The 21,525-nt window shown below is 32.8% G+C and overlaps 1 protein-coding gene across 1 annotated transcript; it reads right to left on the bottom strand.

Annotated features, from left to right (window-relative positions):
- Nucleotides 1-883: 883 nt before the first annotated feature.
- On the bottom strand, nucleotides 884-5,237 carry LOC126840057 (paternally-expressed gene 3 protein-like). The gene is made up of 10 exons (XM_050575545.1): nucleotides 5,213-5,237; nucleotides 4,979-5,103; nucleotides 4,579-4,689; nucleotides 4,091-4,201; nucleotides 3,603-3,713; nucleotides 3,115-3,225; nucleotides 2,628-2,738; nucleotides 1,891-1,956; nucleotides 1,638-1,670; nucleotides 884-889 (listed from the first exon to the last, which is right to left on the bottom strand). Exons 1-10 carry the CDS (start codon nucleotides 5,235-5,237, stop codon nucleotides 884-886), a joined length of 810 nt encoding a protein of 269 aa, XP_050431502.1.
- Between the last annotated feature and the right edge of the window lie 16,288 nt (nucleotides 5,238-21,525).

The raw sequence follows: 21,525 nt of genomic DNA, 5'->3' as shown, positions 1-21,525 counted from the left end.
AACTTGTGGAATGGAGCGAGGTTGATAGGAGATCGCCACAAGAGTGTCTGCGCCACCTCTCAATGCACCAACAAGAGGCGGCCGGAGGAGAGTGACGGCGGATGAGCTAAAGGGTCAAGTACCCAGGACATAAGGAGTGGTGGTTGGACCGATAAAACCGGAGAACTGGAGATTAAAAGAATTTGGCGGACTAGAGGTAGAGTGGTAGGAGGTATCGAAGTCGGAGAAGATGCGGCTAGAGTGGGAACCCCGGCGACCAAAATAAGGGCCTAGTCGGCTTTGATGTGCCGGTATCAAAGCCAGGCCAAAAAGTACATGCACCATTTTATACCCTGTTCGCTAAGAGAGCATGCTGGGTTGGCACGTGTAGACTGAAGACTAAGCCTGGCAGACAGGGCGGACTTCGGGGGAAACGTTAGTCACACTTGGTGCCACGGGGGGATGCGCAGAACGGCCAATTTTCGTTGGGTTGCGGCATGTGACTAACGTTCCCCCGTAAGTCCGCTCTGTCTGCCTGCCTTAGTCTTGCTACTTAGTCTTCAGTCTACACGCGCAAACCCGGCATCAGTGTTGGGCGTAATCGTAATCATAATTACGATTATAATCATAAAATTTTAAGGTGTGATTACGATTACAATTATAATCACAGGCCGGAGATATGATTACGATTACGATTGCAATCACAGATACCGGAGATATGATTACGATTACGATTACATTCATAATCCCGAATTTAATTATGATTACACTTGTAATCACAGAAAAAAGTATTATTACGACTGTAATCACAGAGGAAATCTGTGTATACGGCCGTAATCATAGAAAAAGGTTGTGATTACGAGTGTAATAGTAATCGTTACCATAATCATAAGTGTAATCGTAATCACACCTTAAAATTTTCATGATTATAAACGTAATGGTAATTATGATTACGATTTTGCCCAACACTGCCCGGCATGCTCTCTTAGCGAACAGGGTATAGAACGGTGCATGTACTGAGATCACTAGAGTGATCTCTAACGCCTACGGCGCCCCCTCATTCTTCTTGCATAATGTTCGGGACTTTCTTTGGACTCCACCCAGGGCAGATGGCACTGGTGCCCGAGGTGCCCGAACTCCTTGCACCTCATACAAGCATGCTTCCTCCTCTGAAAATTATCAAAAAATTGTTTTATTAACAACTTTCCAGGGTGTAATCAACTCTTAAAAACTCAGGTTCCATGTATAAATATTTGATAAACTTTTTAAATAAGCGATAATTTGATTAAAAATTTTTGAAATAACAATAAATATTTAATAAATATGGAGAGGGGAAGGAGAATTTTACAACTTTACCGCACTTAACTAATTAAAAGAGCCAATAAAATATACATAGATGTTACCATTTAAGTTTTAAAAGTTGATAGAGCTCTGAGAGAAAATCAGAAAGATACATATTTGAATACGACATCATATTGTTAAATAACATAAACAAAAGTTTTCAATTGAAAAACTACGAAATTCGAAATAGTTTAATAGAAATTGATTGTCTTATCCATAATGAATCTACCAGTATAGTCGATTAAATGTCCATGCATTCTAGGGTCGTATTCCCATAGTATCTCATTAAACGACAAATTTTTATTTTTGGTACTTACCTCTTCTCTAACCAACATTTCCATATAACGTCGCTGAAAAAACAAAATAAAGAAAAAATTGATATAATTGTATATTTTAAACTTACCTGTGGTCTAATTTTCAGATTTTTTAAACCCCAAAAACTTCAATTAAAAAACAAAATAAAGAAAAATTATCCAACCCTTTTAAGGAAATTAGTTAATAAGCATTTATGGATTATAAAAAGAGGGGGAAAAAATTGGCCATAGTAAACTTCTAGTATATTAGACTTACCAAATCCGGCCTTGGTCCTTGTGGGACCTCATCGTCCTCCATGTCAACTCTTCTCTGTTCTTCTCCCTAAACGCAAACAAAGCTATAATTAATACATTATTTAAATATATGCAAAAAAAACACAAGGTAATAATATTTCTCTACTCCAGTTTTGGCATATTTATTTTTATATTACAACTGCAATACAGTACCCAGCTGTGAGTACCACAGCTTATAAGGCGAACAGTCGCCAAAAGTTTATATTCCACGTAGGGATGCAATCGATAAGGCTTAAGTTCATGCAATATATTTCTAGTATTTCAGACTTACTGTAATAGGTTTTGGTTCATTTGGGTGCGGTTCCAAACTATGTTCCTCTCCTAAACGCAAACAAAACTAATTAATACAATATTTAATTAAATGAAAAAAAAAAACCCAAGGTGTTAATATTCCACTACTCCAGTTTTGGCATATTTAGTTATTTTTTATCACCACTGTAATAGACTACCACAGCTCATGGGGCGTACAATCGTAAAACATTTTATTTCACGTAGGAAAGCGATTAATAAAGCTACTAGACTGTAACCTGTAGATTTAGGATATTTTTAGTTCAATAGAACGAAGTGTGGTAACAAGAAAGCCAGTGGCAAGAAAAATTATCCAACCCTTTTAAGGAAATTAGTCTATAAGCATTTATGGATTGTAAAAAAGGGGTAATAAAATTTGGCCATAGTCAATTTCTAGTATTTTAGACTTACCAAATCCGGCGTTGGTCCACGTGGGACCTCTTCGACTTCCTCTTCGTCTACTCTGTGTTCTGTTGTTAATATAGGTTCATTTGGGTGCGGTTCTACATTATGTTCCTCTCCCTAAACGCAAACAAAACTAATTAATACAATATTTAAATATATGTAAAAAAAAACCCAATGTATTTATATTTTTCTTCTCCAGTTTTGGCATTTTTAGTTATTTTTTATCACAACTGTAATAGACTACTACAGCTCATGGGGAGTACAATCGTAAAAAATTGTATTTAACGTAGGGAAGCGATTGATAAGGCTACTAGTCTGTAAGTTGTAAATTTAGGACATTTTTAGTTTATAGAACGAAGTGTTGTATCAGGAAAGCCAGTGGCAAGAAAAATTATCCAACTCTTTTAAGGAAATTAGTCTATAAGCCTTTATGGATTGTAAAAAAGGGGGAATAAAATTTGGCCATGGTCAATTTCTAGTATTTTAGACTTACCAAATCCGGCTTTGGTCCACGTGGGACCTCTTCGACTTCGTCTTCGTCTACTCTGTGTTCTGTTGTTAATATAGGTTCATTTGGGTGCGGTTCTACATTATGTTCCTCTCCCTAAACGCAAACAAAACTAATTAATACAATATTTAAATATATGTAAAAAAGAAACCCAATGTATTTATATTTTTCTTCTCCAGTTTTGGCATTTTTAGTTATTTTTTATCACAACTGTAATAGACTACCACAGCTCATGGGGAGTACAATCGTAAAAAATTGTATTTCACGTAGGGAAGCGATTGATAAGGCTACTAGTCTGTAAGTTGTAAATTTAGGACATTTTTAGTTTATAGAACGAAGTGTTGTATCAGGAAAGCCAGTGGCAAAAAAAATTATCCAACTCTTTTAAGGAAATTAGTCTATAAGCCTTTATGGATTGTAAAAAAGGGGGAATAAAATTTGGCCATGGTCAATTTCTAGTATTTTAGACTTACCAAATCCGGCTTTGGTCCACGTGGGACCTCTTCGACTTCGTCTTCGTCTACTCTGTGTTCTGTTGTTAATATAGGTTCATTTGGGTGCGGTTCTACATTATGTTCCTCTCCCTAAACGCAAACAAAACTAATTAATACAATACTTAAATATATGTTAAAAAAAAACCCAAGGTATTAACATTTTTCTTCTCCAGTTTTGGCATTTTTAGTTATTTTTTATCACAACTGTAATAGACTACTACAGCTCATGGGGAGTACAATCGTAAAAAATTGTATTTAACGTAGGGAAGCGATTGATAAGGCTACTAGTCTGTAAGTTGTAAATTTAGGACATTTTTAGTTTATAGAACGAAGTGTTGTATCAGGAAAGCCAGTGGCAAGAAAAATTATCCAACTCTTTTAAGGAAATTAGTCTATAAGCCTTTATGGATTGTAAAAAAGGGGGAATAAAATTTGGCCATGGTCAATTTCTAGTATTTTAGACTTACCAAATCCGGCTTTGGTCCACGTGGGACCTCTTCGACTTCGTCTTCGTCTACTCTGTGTTCTGTTGTTAATATAGGTTCATTTGGGTGCGGTTCTACATTATGTTCCTCTCCCTAAACGCAAACAAAACTAATTAATACAATATTTAAATATATGTAAAAAAGAAACCCAATGTATTTATATTTTTCTTCTCCAGTTTTGGCATTTTTAGTTATTTTTTATCACAACTGTAATAGACTACCACAGCTCATGGGGAGTACAATCGTAAAAAATTGTATTTCACGTAGGGAAGCGATTGATAAGGCTACTAGTCTGTAAGTTGTAAATTTAGGACATTTTTAGTTTATAGAAGGAAGTGTTGTATCAGGAAAGCCAGTGGCAAAAAAAATTATCCAACTCTTTTAAGGAAATTAGTCTATAAGCCTTTATGGATTGTAAAAAAGGGGGAATAAAATTTGGCCATGGTCAATTTCTAGTATTTTAGACTTACCAAATCCGGCTTTGGTCCACGTGGGACCTCTTCGACTTCGTCTTCGTCTACTCTGTGTTCTGTTGTTAATATAGGTTCATTTGGGTGCGGTTCCACATTATGTTCCTCTCCCTAAACGCAAACAAAACTAATTAATACAATATTTCTCTACTCTAGATTTGGCATATTAAGTTATTTTTTATCACAACTGTAATAGACTACCACAGCTTATAGGGCGTACAATTGTCAACAAATTTTATTTCACGTAGGGAAGTGATAGATAAAGCTACTAAACTGTAACCTGGAAATTTAGGATATTTTTAGTTCAATGTAACGCCAGCACTGTGCTATTACTGCCCTCATTATTTTTATAATGTATGACTGATTTCTGTACACAACTAATGTCGACTAATAATAATACTAAGGACGAAGAAGGTTGATAGTTTTCTGTTGAGTCTTTAACTAGGGATTGTGTTGGTTTCTCTTTAGGTTGAACATTTGATGTTCGCTTAATTGCATCATAATGCAGCAAAGTATGATGGCGAGCTGAACAAGTGCGACAGTTGCTTGACGAACAACCCTTTGCATTGTGGTTAGGTGACAAACAATTAAAACAGACGCGCGATCCCTTTGCTACTTCATATCTTTCAGAAACCTTTATGCTCCGGAACTTGTAACATCGATGAAACAAGTGATCACCGCGACATAATGGACATTGTGAGGGAGAACTTTGAGTAATAAACACAATTTATTCTTTGAGCCGGTAGATTTGTGCTCGTCGGATTTTCTGTTAAACACAACAAGTCCTCGCTGACCACTTTCAAACGCGTCAAGTAACCTTATACGAGAGTTGAGAAAAATTTCAAACTGGAAAAATGGAACTACATCAGTTGTGCCCAACGACAGTTCCCATTGTTGTAGAGTCAACCTATCCAATTTGCTTACCGCTATCTCAATCAATATTGCATCCCATTTATCTACTGCCTACCAAGGTTGCTTAATGCTTGTCGATGCTTAATAGAGATGTTACAAAACAGTTTAGCGACACAGAACAGGAAGTATTGAACACAGGTGCCTTAACGGCTGTAAAATAGGCAATTTTATGTGCTCCGTGTAGCCTATTTTAAACGCCTTGAATAAACAAAAAAGAACCAAAGAATGTAATTTTTGTTAGGTTGAAGTAAAAAAAAAAGCAGAAGTACAATTAATAATTTTTATTGTTTACCAGTGCCGAAACTACCGGGGGGCGGGCAGGGCGACGCCCTGCTAAAAGGGCACTATAAGATGAATTTTGGGGCACAATTTCTAATTTAGATACCTTCAGTCTAGGTCCTGATTAAAGAACAAAAACAAAAGCAGTTATAAAAATAAAATATTTAAAATATTTACCTATTTGTCAAACAGTTCTTATCGATTTTAAAATAGTAGATATTTATAGTAGTTCTCTGAAAATCGATATGCAGCCTAATAACACTGATATTAGTGATTGCTCTGTAGTTAAACCATGGTTACAGTATTTAAAACTGTTAAGACTAACTGAGAAAGTGATAGTAAATTACTAGCAGATTTTGATCCAGTTCTACACCAGTTGTTAAATGAAGACAGGTATAAAATAAATAATAATATATACCTTTCAGGATACACACAATATTAGCTTAGTTCTACCCACGCGACCACTCTGAGGCCTGTAAGTTATAGGGACTACAATTTTTGGGGTGAACAGCAGTGTAGCGACTCAATACTGTGCATACCTGTTTTTCTCCGCAAGGAACAATTATTACAAACGCTAATGGCCGGCACGACAATCCTCAAACAATGAATCAACAACATTTGAAACCGACACGAATCTAACGACTAACCTAAAAATCAACAAACCAATTTAATATAATTTTACTGTACCCTGCTAGAACGACACCAACTTAACGTTCCCCGGACTCACTAACGCGTTGTTAGAGTTCAGCGTCTGATGATGAAAATTTATTTTAAACGTATTGGCGCGAGGGTAACCTAACTTTTAAGGGTAAAAATGTACTCTGTAGTAGTAAAATATAATTATTTTATAAGTGTTTAGACTTCTTGCAATATAAATTGCCATAAGAGTTGAAAAAAAGTTGTAAAAAAATTCAAAAAGTCTTGGACAGTGGAACCGGATTTGAACCCAAGTACCCCTTAGTCCCGGGACCGATTACGCCCAACCGCACCACAAATAGATTTTGCTGGAGGCTAGAAAATAGGTTGATTTAAGATATATGAAAAAATGTGTACATTTCAAAGTAATTCTCCTTGTTAGAAAATGGCTGCTGTTTTTCGTTTACACAATCAGCCAATCAGAAGGTGCCATTTGAGCGCACGCACGTGATAGACGGGGCGCGCCATTTTGTACGACAACATCAATTAATGTTAGGTATAATAAAATACGTTTAGATTTTTTTATTATTTCTGCACGGCATTTCTGCTAATAAAATATAATGTAATAAACTCTAAATGTTAAACTTAATATTTGTACTACCTATTATTTTATTATACCAAATAGTGGATACATTTTTTGTAATTAGATCCGAAAAATAAATCTATAAAAATATCTTCTTATGTATAATTATCTCTCTTATCTCTTGCAGATTAAAAGTTCTCAACCCGATCTAAAACGCTCGTAAATATATGAATATATATATATATATTCGTACATTCGTACCTAAATACAGGGGCGAAGGTGTTTCAGTAATATTTCCACTTAAGCATTGAACTAATCCCCCCCTCCCTTTTTAATATCACTGTTTATAAGTTATAGTCAATACTCGAGCCATTTTGTTGGATATGTCTAATCCACGATTGCGTTAAATGAAAGCGACGTCCGTTTATCTTCATCCGAGGCCAAATATTAATATTTCTGCGATTTTATTGATTCGGGCGCTGTTTGCATTTCATACCGACGATAAGAAGCTGGGCGCAGCTTGTAACATGTAACCTTTTTTAAACCAAATTATAAACGGGGTGCAGTTTACCTAAAGCAAGGTAATTTGGGCGCAGTGGCGCAAAAACTCAATGGATAATCGTTTTCTTGCACCCGGACAGATCCCGGCTCGGACCTGACCTTAACACGTAAAGATTGTCAAGCGGAGTTGTGTGTGTTTCCTTAAGTATGACAGTGAAATATTTTTTTAATTCATACGTACCGTCAATCGTGAGCTGCGCCACCAACCCACCGCATATTGCACCAGGCCGTAAGTTCCAACTCCTGCCACGAACCCTCCGGCCACTAGCGCTGAATTTAACACCATCTTTTCCATATTTTCGCAAAATCAGTTGGATTCTTCAAGTCAATCAAATGGATAAGTTCTTGAGACTTGCTGACAAAAAATAACTGAATACTGTTATAAATAATAGATAACAACAATACCTAATAATAAACAATGATTTCTAAAAGCCAATTTAATTATTTATTCTATTCGGATAGCTTATAAATCGTCTGGTAAAATTCCGAGCTTTTTAAATATCCAAAAATGTTTTTTTTCTAATAGATTTCGTCTATTAACGAGAGTAATTGAGTCAACGGGTCGCAATAGAAGATGCCGTGTTAGACTACAAGACCGAAAAAGGCCAATGGATAAGTTAAACAAATGGCCTCCTGCGAGATAGTGTCGTCGAACCAATACTCTTTAATGTGTCTATACAAATGACCAGCCCATTATGGAAACTACTCACCGTTTCCTGTATGCCGACGATTTAGCGATAACTGCGCAGGGCAAAACTTTCAGTGAAGTGGAACAGACACTCACACATGCCCTGGAGAACTTGGACAGATTCTATACACAGAACTCACTAAAACCCAACCCAGCGAAAACGGAAGTAAGTGTATTCCACCACAACCAAAACAGGCAAAACAAAATTGTATTTTACTCGTTTATTTTTGTATCGAAATTTCTGCTAAAATTCAAATTATTCCATGGTACTATTTAACATTGGTTTAAATCATACGACATTAAAAAAGAAAGTAAAATCAATGTTTTTGAAAATAAATGCAGAAAGTTCAGAGTAATATGTCATAAGTACCTACTATACTTGTAGATAAAAAAAAACTGGTTCGTGTCGCGCGGGACACGCGTTTGGAACGAAGTCCCTTTCGCATGAATGCTTGGCATATTTAATCATTAACATGTATTAATAGACCTACAACCTTACAGGTTGAATTCTAAAATAGTGCAATTATACAAAAAAAATATGTTATTCAATCATCAGTACGAGTTGTATAATAAATGACGAAAACCCCAATGCAATGTAGGTTATCGAGTACTTTTAAGGGTAAAAATGTATTCTGTAGTATTAAAATATAAATATTTTATACGTTTTTAGACTTCTTGCGATATAAATTACCATAAAAGTTGAAAAAAAAGTTGTAAAAAAATGCTAAAAGTATTTTGTTGAGAGGGGAGTCGCCGGATTTGAACACGGTACTACTACTTTACTCCAAGGAACTGTTCATTCTCGACCGCATCACATTTCGATTTTACAAGAAATTGTAAAATAGGTCTATTTAAGGATATACCAAAAGATGTGTAAATTTGAAAGTTGATTATCTCTGGAATTAGGACGCATTGGCACAAACGCTCAAATAAGGGTGTTTTTATTTCTCAAAAATAACATTTATTCGCAATTTGAAAAAAATCCGTCACGCCTTTACTGTGACCTCCCCTTCGCAAACTTGTCAAACCGTGTGCCGTGCACAAACACGGTTGGGTGTACCTACCTATACACTTCTCTAAAAATATTGTTGTGTTACTTACGTTTTGTCGACCTGTATTTGTTTCAAATCACTGTCGCTCGCATCACTCTCCATAGTTTTTTATATTACAATAACACACTGGTACATTTACCTATTTAAACTGAACTGAAAATACAGATTGCAAATTTAATGGCCGAGAGCGTTAGCGTCAGAGAGTCAGTGTTTCAAGCATCTCAGTAGATAATTGTAAAATAATTTTGAAATAATTTATTATTAATTAATTAATTTAAATAATTTGGGAAGGTTAGGTTATTGGATATATAATATTGTCGAAAAAAATATCAGTAATTATTGATAAATTGCCCAAGCACACGTCGCAAGTTCAAACTAATGGGAACTGAATACATTGTTTTAAAATGTGAATAGAACAAAACTTATAAAACTATGGCATTAGATAGTAATATCTATCGGTTTTATTTTTGTAAATCTAGATTTTAAAGGTTCTAATCCAACTAGTTGCTGCTTTCGATAACAAGGCCCAGTTAGATACACAATCAAATGGGGGTGAGAAGCTTCAGATCACTAAGGAGTCCCCGCTCCCTAATTGCACCACTGCCCATAATAATAGTACAATAAACAAAGTTGTGTACATGATTTTATTTTAGTAAATTCAGAAATGATAAGACAACTAATACAAAATGAATTGTTTGTCGAATGAGACTCTGGCAAACGCTTGTATTGAAAGTATACTATTTCAAGGTTAAATAAGCCAATAGGCATATTAGACGCAGCGCTTAGGACTAAAGAAAAAAACACAAGACTTTACTCTATTGACAGTAATTATGCAAAAACTAGTACTATTAAATCAGTAGTCTATTTTATGAAAAGAATGTACCGAGTTACATTTGTATTGTTTAATAATTTTAGGACCAAGATCCTATAATCAGTATTAAACAGGGGTGCTACCACGTTTTATCTATTAAAATGTTTTGAAAATTGTTCCTCACATCATCAAAATACCTTTGGGCTTTACAACACATTGTGAAAATTAAAGATTGCCTCATTTCTCATTATGGTGTATAAAAAATATTGAATTTGATATTTTTTGAAATTTAATTTGATAAAATGCCCCAAAAACTAAATGTGACGTTTTTGTTTTTTTTAAACTAATTGCTAAAAAACCTAACATCAAATTATGGTGTCTATAAGGCGATTGTTGCATGTGGTTTGTTTTTAAGGAGTTTTGTACAAGCAATATTTAAGAAGAAAAAAGATTTCATAAAATTTCAACCGTGTCAATTAATTTTCCGGTCAATTTGTGTAGGATTCAAGGTATTATTTTTATTTAAAATAATTTTATCCTATGAGTAATAAAAATGTGGGTTCATTTTAAATCAAAAAGTCAGACAAAATTGTCGACTACATAGGATGGTCCAATTTCAATTCTGAAAATAGATTCCATTTCTTTAACTCTTTACTGTATTATGTATGAAGCCGATTTTCATTTAAAAATTTAATTTTTTTGTAATTAAAAAAATTAAATGTTCAATTGTTTTAATAATATTAAAACTTAATATTCCTTACACGAACAAAATAAAAAACAAAAAATTGTTTCCTACATATCCTAGTTAAGTTACCAAAGAACTCGTATATCTTTACAAAATTGATATTGGCGGCCAATATCAATTTTGCAAACAATTGGCTATTCTAAGTAGTCAATAGGCAATACAAAATGCACACACCCACGTGTGGTTCGAGAACATTTCACTAAACATAATAATAGGGACATTATCTAGATAATTCTAGATACACCGGCGCAGTTTAAAAGCCGTCGGTACCGGCGCGTTTATCAATTCATTTCTTCAATAGTGAATTTAGTTAAGTACATTTTGTAGATACAAAATAAAAGTTAACTTAAATTGTATTGACTTCCAGAGAAGGATAAGTTAAGCAGAAAAGCTAGTTCTGACAACATGTTCCAGTGTATTTTAACGCCCTTTTTGACAAGTTGTTCAGAAAGATATCCTACTAACAATGAATAACATTTTACTCAGACATTTTTTGTTGTCGAGAAAAATTTATCATAATCAAAGAATATTTTTCGTTTACCAAGGAAACCTACACTGATTACCAATTATAAAATAAAAAGTAGAGCCAATTTTTCAGAAAATATACATTTTTTTTTGTGCGAGTAGGCGTATGTTATATGACTAATCCGTAATACAATTTTGTGTAAAATTGTTGTTAAAAACACTTAAGCAGTTATTAAAAAATTAGATCTGAAGTAAACACAACACATGTATTCGGTGTAAATAATAGGAAAAAATTGGTCGCACAACGAATTTTTACCAGATTTTTATTTATGCATAATGGCAAAATCATACAAATATTTTATTGAAATATTATTTTACGACTTACAATACAAAACTTACATTCAACCTAATTTAATTTACTTCAATTGAACTGAATACGGACACAAATTAAACCGATTCTATATTTACTCTTTGTTTCAATAGGTAACTAAGTATTGGGTTTATCCTATGAATCAACGTGAGGAAAAAAAAATCATTTTTACAATATTATTAAGAACTGAAAGAAACATGTTAAACCTATTTAAAAGTCTATTGATGTAAGTACAAAATATAAAAATAACATTTATATGGCTTTCATTGTTCTGTCAAAACAAGTCAGTTCATGCATACATTTTCTATTATCTTTTTATTTTTATTTTTATAACACTATTTTTTTCTTTTTTTTTAACGAATTTAAAGAACTGATATTTTAAACATACAAAATGTGCAACATCTAAATACATACATTCCGCTAGTAACCCTGTATACTATGTATGGACCTTAAGTACGCGTGTTAAAATCTTTCTAGTTTAATCGCCTTAAAATGTATACATAATTTACAATGGACCAAAACACCCTATATATTATGTTGGCATGAAAATAAAATTGACATTGGAATGTGTCATTATTCAAAAAATGTCGTGTAAAAACAGATTTATGAATAAATTAGGGTTTAAATCTATTATTTAGATTGTTAGCCGTAAAATTATACCTCAATAAAATATTTGTATGATGAATTTTCCATTATGCATTAGTAAAAATCTGGTCCATCCATTATGCATTCTCCATTTTTTAGTATTGATATTTATCGACAACGGGGTAAAAACACTTGCTGTTCTTACACCGAATACATGTGTTATGTCTACTGCACACAACTAAATTTTTTTGCGTTTAATACAAAAACGTGTTTTTTTATTATTTTATCAATACACATGCCCATTACTACTTATTTGTACACATTTAAATATTAAAGAGGCCTCTATCATCAGGAGAATTACACCATTTCTGACGAATAATCAATAAGCTATATAAAATAATTATAACATCTTCAATTCTGATACCCCGTTACATATATTTAATATTTAAATTTAACACATAATTTATAAAGTGTGAAATTAGTGTGTGACTTTGGTTCTGTATTACGAACAGAAAATCGTAATAAAGAAAAAAAAAGATCTCCTTCACACTTATAATATTTATAGAAACCAAAAAAAAAAACGTATTTTTGTTCACTGTTGTCTGTTTACCACATTTGGTAATATATTTGAACTTTTTGTGAAAGAATTTAAATTGGTTTAGCTGTGACTTTATAATCGATAATACGTTTCAGCATATAATGATGCCTCTGTTTCGGAAGTCAATTTATGATTATTATGGATGTCCTCAACATTTGTAAATAATGATAACAAATTCCTAAAAAAAAAAATCTGTCAATCTGAGTCACCGGGCTTCTATTATACCAATAGATTGTTAAATATCATCATTGACAATGTTGAAGTAATTTAGGCCCTTTTTGTTGAAAATTTGTTTTAAGTTAGAACTCTTATGTATACATAACACATTAAACTAAAGAAATTTGGACTATAAGTACCATTTTTAGTTTTTAGTTTAATTTTTTTTTTTACTCAAGTTTTATAGTATAATGTACACTATATAAAATAAATATATTTTTTTATAATAAATTCATAATAAAACTGTGTTCTTTTTTCTGAATAAGATTCTGATTAAACAGCATTTAATTGAATTTCTTCACATTAAGCTTACAGCTCAAACAAAAATATATAACATGCGATCTGACGAACTACGGAAAACACAATTACACAACATAATATTGCACAACAATATGTTAATTATACATACTAAATAAATATATTTAAAATCGGTATGTAACATAGCTGTAATGATATATGTTTTTTTTAAATATGAAATCGTGAAAAAATACATGAACGAAATAAAAAAAAATTCTACGATTTCACTCTATTAGGAATCTTTTTTTTTTTTAAGCAGAATTGATTAGATGATTTAATTAAAAGTGTTGATCAGCTACGAGTGACATTCTTTTTTTTTAAAACTTATCGTTGTAAAGCCAACAGAAGAAAGGTAAAATATAATAATATGTAAACATGACATATTTATTGTACACAAATATGTTTAACCGACAACCGGTTGCGCTGAAAATCGGTACCGACTCAATTATTGTGGATTCATCATCGGCTCTTACCGCAAGTTAAGTACACGTAGGTCGTCGTCGTCGAATAAACAAAATGGCGTCACTTAAAACCCTTATGTGTAGTAGTTTCAGAGTTTAGTTATTATCGAAGACACGGTTGTTCTTATTAATGATCTTACACCGCTATCAATAAATCGTGATAGTATTATTTAAACTGGTATAATATTCTATCTTTAATATTGCGCATCTTGCCAGATACAGGCAATATTGGTTCTTATACAAGAGCTCAGTAAAGACTGGAAAACATGAAAGCTAATTTGAGAATCTAAGATTTTCAAAGCCTCCTCAACTCACACAAGTTATTCAACCCATATTTATAGCATTTGTTTCAATTCAATATCAATACCGGACGATACACGTTACATTTTTTATACTAAGAAAACACCATTTTTTTTTTATTTGTTCTTTTTATTAAGTTCTTTCCAATACATTGTAAAAATCTACTGTTAATACTGGCCTCACATACTTGTTCATTCGCAAAGCAGTTTTGATGGGAAAACATTTGTAATTTTCCTAAAGAAATGACTGTGATAGTCTAAAAATAAAAAAATGGCAATCAATACTAAGTATCCTCATTGCTGTATACACTATAGTTGAAGCTATAAATTAAGATTTGTATGAAAAATTGCTTATACTTTCCTATTACCTATTGGTGTACAGAGATGATAATATCGTTCGGTTTGTACATTGTTGGAAGTCAATATTTGCATTTTTTTTTTATGATTAATTTTATTCCAGGCAGCTTTTGATTTGGTAATGACTTTTTCACAATTATTCAGGCCGGGCACTATTGACTGATATAACTATGACTGCCTGTAACCTAACCGTACCGTAAAGCGCCCGATACCGGTCTTTGCTTATACTCGCGTTTACCATAGTAAATCATCGACGACCCGTCAATCACGGATGGGCCACGTGTCATTCGGTTTTATCATCCGAGTTATCTTTATACGTCTTATTCCAGTGTGCAATACAGATCAAGTTGGATACACCGTAGAAAATATATAATAATACATCTTCATGTTAGATTAGACTTGGAGCCTGACAGTTCATACACTGTACACGAACGACATAATATGCATAATAATGCACTTAACAATATTCTTAAAAAAAATGTTAACATTGTACCTAAAGTGCAGTAGAATATACACTTATAAATGTGTTTTCATTAATGCTGCGTTTTATATATAAATACTTAGTATACTAATTTGGTTAGGTTAGATTTAAACAAGTATATCATAATATATTAGACCTATGAAAAAAAAAATATATTATTATTGTTAATAATAATTAAGAATTTCGACTTTAATGTATACTTAATAAATATGTGTACAGTAATGAGGATGTAATGATAATTTTTTGATTGTCAGACTATCACAGTGATTTCTATAGATTTTATAAGTCTGAAGATAGGTCTAACATATTATACCTACAACAAGTGTAAAATACACTTCGAAACTATTCGCGGTAAAAAGTAGAACAGATGTTATTTAAAATAAAACATTCTATATATTTATATATGCTGGCAAATACTACTAATATAGGTACATGTGTATTAAAAACGGCTTGTTTATAACGTAACTGTTATTACATTTGTATCACCGCACCATTTCAGTGTTAAACAACATATTTCTCCGAACCGTTTTTGCTAATTTTTCCTGTTTCGAAGGATTTCTTACAGCTAATACAATATGTATAGCCTGTATTTTACGGTTTTTGTGTTGATGGTCGTTGTGTTGGTTGGAACAATGAGCCAATCAGGACTACATAAAGTCATTTGGAATTTGACGATGGACAGCCGCCATTTGCACTGCAGTGTAGGTATGATTTCCTACCCGGGTTTTGGCATGGTGTTGCCCGAAGTCAAAAACCTTGACAGAACTTCACTTATTGAATTTGGAAAACCAAATTTGCCGATCCTGCAGGTCGACACACAGGTAATAAACTTCTCATAGAAATTTAAATATTTTGCGCTTAAAAGTTTTTCCGAAATCTATTAAAATATAAAATACCTCTCTCAAAAAGTTATATAAGGAAGAACAAGTCAATTGGAATTTGACGATGGACAGCCGCCATTTGCACTGCAGTGTACATATGATTTCCTACCCGGGATTTGGCATGGTGTTGCCCGAAGTCAAAAACCTTGACAGAACTTCACTTATTGAATTTGGAAAACCAAATTTGCCGCTCCTGCAGGTCGACACACAGGTAATAAACTTATCATAGAAATTTAAATATTTTGCGCTTAAAAGTTTTTCCGAAATCTATTAAAATATAAAATACCTCTCTCAAAAAGTTATATAAGGAAGAACAAGTCAATTGGAATTTGACGATGGACAGCCGCCATTTGCACTGCAGTGTACATATGATTTCCTACCCGGGATTTGGCATGGTGTTGCCCGAAGTCAAAAACCTTGACAGAACTTCACTTATTGAATTTGGAAAACCAAATTTGCCGATCCTGCAGGTCGACACACAGGTAATAAACTTCTCATAGAAATTTAAATATTTTGCGCTTAAAAGTTTTTCCGAAATCTATTAAAATATAAAATACCTCTCTCAAAAAGTTATATAAGGAAGAACAAGTCAATTGGAATTTGACGATGGACAGCCGCCATTTGCACTGCAGTGTACATATGATTTCCTACCCGGGTTTTGGCATGGTGTTGCCCGAAGTCAAAAACCTTGACAGAACTTCACTTATTGAATTTGGAAAATCAAATTTGCCGATCCTGCAGGTCGACACACAGGTAATAAACTTCTCATAGAAATTTACATATTATTTTGTTTTTAACAGTTATATACCTACCCCACTGACCAGAACTTGTAATTTTAAAATTATTTTTTGAATTTAACTCTATCGCTGTATTCTTCAAAAGTATTTAACAGGTTGTTGGAACGACCATTCTGACTGGCATCCGAGAAATGGGCAATGGCCTATTCGCAAAGGTGTGTTACGGAGTTGTGGTCAGTGCAGTAGCTATTGTGCTGATTTTTGCTAGTATTGTCATACTGGTACTCTTACTCACGGCTATTGCACCTTTGCTACTTGTATTGACTTTTTATGCACTGTTGCTGAAACTTCTGACTATCATGGTATTTCTGCCGATGTTTCTAGTATGGATAATCGTCAGTGTCATTGTAATGTATATTGTTATTCATTTGAAACGTTCACATATCATATAATGTTATCATACATTAACAATTTTCACATAACTTATATTATTATTGTATAAACTAATTGTATATACTCCAAGCAGCTGTACGCCACAGCCATGGTGCGTAACCCGTCTTATATAACTTGGAACACAAACTACATAATATTGTAAAATAAAACGATTTTGTATTTCACAAGTTTACTGGTTTGTTTTTTATGCAAATATATTTTTTAGTAATATCGCATGTTATGCATTTGCAGTGTGGGTCACAATATTCTTTCAGCTGTGCGGTAAGTACGCGACGGCCCATGATCTTAAGATTGTCCTAAGATACGTCATAGTAATATTATTATAAGGAAATATTGTTTAGAGGATTATACGCTATCATCGCCGACACGACGACGTCGTGGTGTTTTTTTATGTGCTGATCGATTTTTTAAAAACAAATCGTTGTATACGTTAACACGTCACCGGTCTTGTGCAAGTACTTATATACTTGGAACTATATACACAGGTCTACATATAAGTCTGCGCGGTGTCTGGCTGACAAAATATATTATGTATTATTGGATCACGTGTGCCGCGGTGTGCTCACCCGCCGTCAATCGTCGCTCAAGTCAATTATTTTTCAAGACGGTATACTTACAAGTCAATCCGTCAAACGTCTTGCTGGAGGTCTCCGATTTCGGTAAACGTCACTATATTGCCAACACGTGTTGTGATTCATAACCGCCTTGGGTAAACTGAAAAGTAGTGAGACCGGTGCCCTAGTTGATGCTGTAGTTTATTGAGGTACTGGTGTTTATTTTTTTTAATTTAACTCAATTATTCCAAAATTAGTTGACGACAGGCGAATTTTTTTTCATTTTTTCCCCTTAAAATGTCTACATAATAAGTCGTGTGACCGGTCGGAGTCCTATTTTGGTTTTGGCGCCCAATTTCGAAACACAAACGCAATAATCATAATAATTATCACTGTAGTGCACCGGTCGGATGACCGCGTACAGAACACCGTAAACGACCAACGTTTGTAACGGAAAACTAGGAGTAGGTTTTAATAAGTTGAACACTTTTTAGTTAATTGTAATATATATATAATAATTATAAGAAAAGTATTATAGAGTAATTGGTTAATATTACAATAAGTAATCCAATACGTTAGCAGTATAATAATGTTTAATAAATTTGAAGTTAATATAATAATAACTGCGTAGTGCAATCACTACTATTGGTAATCGACTACTGACTACTCGACGCCGTCACTCTACTCAAATATAATAAAATAATGCAATTAAAACAAAAGTATAATTAAATTATTTGAAGGGGACACCCATCGGTCACGTCTTAGTAACAATGCATAGACGCAAAGGAGGACATGCCCTTATAGGGACACATGTGCAATACGTGGGCTTACTACATCACCGTCATTATATCGCAATAGTAATTTCCACGGCTCACTCGGATTTTTCTCTAATTAGCTGTACATTATGATTTAAATAAAAAGTAACTTTTTTTCTATAGAAATTATTAAAGTGCTTTTTTAACTGAAAATGGTCGATAACCAAATCTTAATGACTACTTGTTAAGTTATTAAGTATTATTTTACACTCGGTGTAAAAATGTTTACAATAACAATTTGTCGTTTGTGTCTTTTTGTTGTTTATTTTAAGTGAGCATCACGAGAGAAATGTACGGCACAAATAATATCAGAAATGACGGATCGTTATCCGTGGTCGTTGTTTTTGCCATATGGCTTAAAAGTAAATCGAATGCTTTCGACATTAGCCAGTAAACTCACGTATACGTTATATAGAACAAAAGTTAACAATCGAGCAAACGAGACAAGTTCTATTGATCGATTGACAATATGGTATTGTACAACATAGCACTATGTTGTATAAACAGGAATTAAAATCAAATTGGAGGTTGTCATAATACGCAACTATTATCACTCGATAAATGTTAAATGTCATCACTATTACATTTGTAGTAGTGTAGTATCATAAAATGGCACATCGGTGATTGGTTGTTACAACATCTTGCAATAAAAAAAGGATCACAGCCAAAAAGGTTTAAACAATTTTTTTAAAGGACTTAAACGAATCAACTAATTTAGAACTGGCATGAAAAATAAAAATAATCATATTAAACTGGCTAATTGTATTTATAAAAGTTAAGTTAAGATACAGCAAGGTCGAATTTAATAATTACTATTGTTAATTCAAGATATAAAAAACTGTATCTTCACATCCGGCAATCTCATTGGTATACGTAGAATAAGAAATGGATTTAAATAAGAAACAATTGTAAGTTTTTAGCACTACATTAATTGTCGTTTATGTTTACTTATAATTAGTGAGTTGCTCTTTTCCATAACGTACCATTGTTAAAATTGAAAAAGTCCACACGTGTTCTTATTGTAAAAAGAGTGGGAAAATAAAAATAAAATATCTATCCGAAGATACTCTGGAAAATTGAATGGGTTAAATAAGAATGAAAATGTGCTTATTTTCCAAAATATATTATTACCAAGCCCAAAGCTAAACGTGCCAATGTCATTACAGTTCAAAACGTGTTATTGCCCATGTTGAAGATATATCAAGAAAAAATATTTAAAATGACACGTGGCTTCTATGTATTCTTCAAATCGTTATTGCCATTTTAGGTCAAAATGTTTTGTTGTTCATGTTATGTAGCTAAGGGGAGAAAAAAATGAAACCAAAATGTCGTTTTACTCCCATAAAAAATATTGTGCAAAAATTGTATAAAAATGTATGTACAAAATAAAATGCAACTAAAAAAACCTTTTCATAGATCCGTTTTACTGCCTCACCCTGTATATTAATTTCTTGTTATTTTCTAAAGAAAAATTGATTTTCTTACATTTAAATTAAAATTAAATCATATGCTGATGGAGAAAACAATAAATTTTACCTACATGTATTACTTATTAGTTAAATATTACCATTGATTATGAATATTATAGATAGCCCACCGAGACAAATTTCAGTTCTGGACGTCGACACTGGTTGGGCGCTAGTAGTATCGTTTTCAATGAAATTGATACTACTAGCGCTAATCCCGTGTTGACGTCCAGAACTTAAATTTGTCTCGGTGGGCTATCTATAATATTAATAATCAAAGATATTACTAACGTTTATAGCCATTGGCGGCCGGCTGTTGCCTGTTATTTAACAATTACCTTTTATGGAGATTTTAAAAAATTGTGTTTTTTTAATAATAGTATAGGAGCAGTATCATAATGTTTAATGTTCACGAGATTTGATCTAGTCATAAAATAAAGTATTATCATTCATGACTTAATTATTATTAAAATATTTCTTAATTTTAACATAGTAATAAAATAATGAAATATTTTTTACAAAATTAGAGCTACAAGTTCATAAACTAAAAAATTAAAATTAGCACGAAGCAGATTATCTTATATAAGATAATTTCACATTAGTGCATTAGTGTTAAAAAAAATGTGTAATATAAAATACAATTTGGGGCGGTATACTGCATAAAAACCAACACTTAATCTGAATCCAAAAAACAACAGTCCTCTTCATAATTTGCAGGTAGTTGGACCTTATATACTCATAGTTGACCTTCGGTAAGGTTATATAACGCAGGCTATAAAATAACGAGATAACGACAATGGTTTTGTCGTATCAGAATCATTAAGTGTCTTAATAAGTACACGGATAGGTTTTTTTCCCAATAAATCGATTGTCTACTATAATCAGCTGCACGATTTAGTCGTCTGTGATATCATGTAATAAACACAATATTATGACACCGATCATTGGGCCCTAACCTAATCTAACACGGATAGCCGTTACCAACTGATAGTTTTTAGTGTCTGTTTGTTTCTCCCATCTGGTACACCGGGTTTTTAGTTAAAAAAAAAAATTGAATTTGTGTAAACTTTAAGTCAAAAGTGGTACTTGAGCACAAAACCTAATAGTATCTAATAGTAATTGTGTTTGATTTGATCAATTTTTTTTAAAGATTTTAGGTGTTTTTGTTAAAATATACGAAATCTGTGAAAACACAGTTTCCTGGCAATTAAAAAAAAACTGTAGTGCCGAATTTTTTTTTCGTTTTATATGTTATAGATACATATGAGTTCCAACTACTGGCAAATTTTCAACCCAAAAGTTTTAAAATTACGGCTAAAAACCCCGAAAAACAAAAAAACTTGTACCCCCCCTAGGGGGGTGGAAAATGAGTATAGTTTAAATTTGACACAACTGACGGGTGCGGGCATACCAAATAATTATTTCTTATACATTTCAACTTAATCTGACTCTTTTTCTTGGAACTATAGCCAGTAAAAGTTCTAACTTAAAAACTCGAACGGTTTTTTTTTTTTTTTTCAACTTTTGTCTGTGAAGAATTAAACTTTTTCAAATTTTACTCCCCAAAGTACAAACTAGACATAATTTGTGATTTATAGAGTTCCTATTCGAAGGAATTGGTCTAGTTTTAAATAAGTTACAGATG

This window comes from Adelges cooleyi, unplaced genomic scaffold (assembly GCF_023614345.1).
Source record: "Adelges cooleyi isolate 19-005CV unplaced genomic scaffold, UGA_ACOO_1.1 ACOO_flye_CR_arks_rails_tigmint_CR_PRNA_339, whole genome shotgun sequence".
NCBI lineage: Eukaryota > Metazoa > Arthropoda > Insecta > Hemiptera > Adelgidae > Adelges > Adelges cooleyi.
Note: the sequence above shows the minus strand (reverse complement) of the source record. Positions and strands in the feature narration are given on the sequence as shown.